This window comes from Trypanosoma cruzi, genomic scaffold (genome assembly GCF_000209065.1).
Source record: "Trypanosoma cruzi strain CL Brener 1047053516797 genomic scaffold, whole genome shotgun sequence".
Taxonomy (NCBI): domain Eukaryota; phylum Euglenozoa; class Kinetoplastea; order Trypanosomatida; family Trypanosomatidae; genus Trypanosoma; species Trypanosoma cruzi.
Window position 1 is genome coordinate 5,887 of NW_001849416.1, and position 3,485 is coordinate 9,371.

General features: G+C 42.6%; 2 protein-coding genes across 2 annotated transcripts, besides 10 other annotated features; both read left to right on the forward strand.

The window, feature by feature from the left end:
* Positions 1–3,485: a sequence feature (heterozygous, Esmeraldo-like haplotype).
* Positions 17–1,243, forward strand: Tc00.1047053404843.10 (hypothetical protein, conserved; the record flags this gene model as incomplete). The annotated part of the gene is made up of 1 exon (XM_797914.1): positions 17–1,243. One exon carries the CDS (start codon positions 17–19, stop codon positions 1,241–1,243), a length of 1,227 nt encoding a protein of 408 aa, XP_803007.1.
* Positions 1,273–1,296: a microsatellite.
* Positions 1,359–1,380: a sequence feature (AT_rich).
* Positions 1,439–1,488: a microsatellite.
* Positions 1,539–1,601: a sequence feature (A-rich).
* Positions 1,636–2,472, forward strand: Tc00.1047053404843.20 (hypothetical protein, conserved; the record flags this gene model as incomplete). The annotated part of the gene is made up of 1 exon (XM_797915.1): positions 1,636–2,472. The coding sequence occupies one exon, from the start codon at positions 1,636–1,638 to the stop codon at positions 2,470–2,472; it is 837 nt and encodes a 278-aa protein (XP_803008.1).
* Positions 2,866–2,905: a microsatellite.
* Positions 2,918–3,030: a sequence feature (GA-rich).
* Positions 3,076–3,222: a sequence feature (GA-rich).
* Positions 3,357–3,377: a microsatellite.
* Positions 3,435–3,466: a microsatellite.

The window sequence follows — 3,485 nt, forward strand, 5'->3', positions numbered from 1 at the left end:
CAAGAGACATGTTGTGATGATTGGGGTGTCAGGCTGCAGTGGATCCGGCAAGACAGTGTTGGCGAATCGCCTTGTGGAGCTTTTAAACTCGCCGCTGCGGCCAATTGCTATTGAAGATTTTTTTGACGAGGCCACATGTGAAGCGTTGGGCACATGGGAGGACCCACGTTGCATACGCAGCAGAGACTATGCGAGGTTTCTTTGTGAGATTCGAAAACGGCTTCAGAGCGATGGTCTGTCTGCCGCTGAATGTCTACAAGATCTGGTCGGGGCGTCTGCATTTTTGCGCTCTCAGCCTGCTGGGTCATTGGCGACAGTCTCGTCTCGAGACTCCCCTTTAGATGCTTCATCCAGAGAGCATTTGGGGGAATTTGCGGCGTCATTCCAATACACCACGGAGGCTGTGGCTTCGAGTGAACGGTGCGAAAATAAAGAGACCATATATGTTGTGTGCGAGGGGTTTCTTTTGTTTTTGGATCAAACGGTGTGCGATGCGTTGGATTATTTTCTTCTGATTGACATTGACGAAGAAACGGCTTCTCTGAGGCGATTTTTGCGTTTGCCTCGTCGTCATTTGCGCCATCAAGGCTATACAGAGCGTATTGAACATATGTTTCGTTCTCGGAAGAGTCTTTTGCGACTTGCCGCTTCCAATACAAGTCATGCGATGCTTCCTCCATCTTTTGCGTATTTGCTTTCAAACCTGCAGTATGTTCCTCCGTTGCCTTCCGTGACGGGTGACTATGAGCGGTTTTGGTTGCAGCGGGAGTATCTGCAGCATTCACCTCCAATGCCACCAACTGGTGATAACGGCAGGCACGCGGCGTCGCCGTACGCATGGATGGAGGTGAAGGATCCACTTTACGTCACACGTACACTGCAACAGTCACGATTGGCTAAATCTGATGGGAATGAATTGAAGAACACTACTCTTTCTTTTGATTTTGATCAAATTACTGTTGATGATGTGACGACTAATGGGGCTTTGAATATTGACAGGATTTCCATTTTACAAAAGCAATACTTTGAGTTTCGCTACTGGTTCTTCTATGAGGTTTTGTACTACCATCGTCAACTGTCGCCCTTGGCTCAGGAGAATATTACCGGAACGTGCCAGCGAAGGTCTTGTGGAGAGGATGCGTTTTGCCCTATTGTGCATGTAACTTCGGGTGTGGATGTGCCGGATGCCAAGTTGGATGAGGCGCTACTCTCATTTGTACATTACGTCATGCAGCCGCCGTAAAGTGGTGACATTTGTAACGCCAGGATGCGATATATATATATATATATATATATTCCTATGATGTAATTGTCCTTTTATTTTGTCTGGTGTGCGACTGTTTCTCTGCCTGTTATTGTTTTTATTTATTTATTTATTTTCTTTCTTTCTCACGTGATGACATCTCCATGCGTGCATTTACTTCCCCTCCCTCTCCACTTTTTTCTTTTTTTTCCTTTTTTTCCATTTTTTTTTTTTTTTTTTTTTTTAAAGGAAACAAAAACGACAACAAATAATTGTGACGCTGAAGCGCAAGAATAAACAAAGAGGAAGAAAGGAAAGAAAAAAAGAAAATAATAATAAAAAAAAACAAAAAAACAAAGACAAGGGTTGAATAAAAACAACATCATCTAAACATGCATTCGGTGCCTGCGTACAATGCGTACTACTGGGTGGAGAGCCACGACAGCGGCTGCCTGCGTTTCTTTCGTGCGCTGCTGATGGGGATGAATATATTACTGACAGCCGGAGCTGTTGCAGGCCTTGCCGTTGGTTTACTGGAGCGCAGCACAATGGAGAAAACATTGAAAAACTTATGCCAGTCCTGTCAAGCAATTTTCATTGCGTACATTTCCGTTTTCAGTGGACTTCTTCTCTTTTCACTTCTCGGCTTCTTTGCACTTTGCACCCGTAACACTTTATTGCGTGTGTTGTATTTTATTTATCTTTTTGTGGTGTTTTTGGGTGCCTTCAGCAGCTCCATTGCGTACGTTCTTGTCAGCACGGATCGAGTGAACCTGCAGACGGGTTGGGATAAATCTGCCGTGAGTAATGCGGAGGGGATGTGTTCACTGGAGTTGCAGTTTCACTGTTCTGGCTGGAAGGAGCTTTGCAACACCTCAAATATGGAGTTTATGAACCCCTTGATCCGAAAAAGAAAACAGTTGTCATTGGGAGAAGGGGCATTGAGGGATGTAAATACGGCTGAGATGTTGTCTCATACTTCGAATAACAACTCTGATTCTAAAATCATCTGCCCAACCTGCAGTGAGGAGGATCAAAAGGAAATCAATGGATACAACGTGACATGTGAATCCGTTGTGATGGGGACAATCAAAGAACATTTGAAGGAAGTACTACCGATTGGGCTATCCATCACAACTATTGCTCTTCTTGGAATGATCGTGACATGTCTAATACAACATGAAACAAATTACGAAACATATTACGGCGGCCGTTACTACCGTGTGTAACGGTGCGAACCGACATTACGTGCAAAAAAAATATATATAAATACACATGAGTGTATTTTGCTGCCCACGCTGACCTTTCTTGTTGTCTTCTCCCCCCCTTTTTTTTTTTCTTTGAGTTTTGTTTCTTATTTTCCATGTTGTTGTTTTTGTTGTTTTTATGTGAGCTTTTTACGTATCTCTCGAATGCGTTTATTATTATTGTTTTTTGTTCCCCTCCCCTCGTGTGTGTCTATCAATCTGTGTTTGCATGCATGCATGTATGAAATGCCACCATGTGCACACAAACACTCACACACACTCACACACGCTCCCTGGTGATTTGTATGCAGACATTTGTGTGGGCGAATGCCTTCGAGAGCGCCGGCGAAAGGAGATTGAGAGGGAGTGAGGTGGAAAAAAACAAACAAACAAACAGAAAAAAAAAAAAAAAAAAGGGGAAATGACTGAAATATAAAAAAAAAGAATGAAATTGACGATTAAAAAAAGAAAGGAAAAAAGGACGTGCGGAATTCAAAGACAAAAGCGAAAAAAACGAACAAACAAACAAAAAAAGAAGGATAAATTGACTGAAGGTGCAGGAATGCTGGCGATCCAAACACACGAAAGGAAAGAAAAAAAAAAAAAGGGAAAAAAGGGACTCCCTTAAAAGAACAACAGACACACACAGAGAGACAGAGAGAGACAGAGAGGGACACATGGAGGACGGAAAAGGGGAAGAAGGCAGTGGAAAAAGAGGGCAAGAAAGAAAGACACTTCGTTAATATAAATATGTGAGTGTACATGTCTCTCTGTGTCTCTCTGTGTGTGTGTGTGTCTCTTGTTCTTTTAAGGGAGTCCCTTTTTTTTTTTTTTTTTCTTTCCTTTCGTGTGTGCGTGTGGCCTTCATTATTATTATTATTATTATTGATCCATCGCTGCCGTTGTAAGCGTCATTGGCGTTGAATTGGATTATTGCGTGTGAGTTTATTTTACTTTTTTTTTTCTTTTTTTTTTTCATCTTCCCCCCCCCCCCC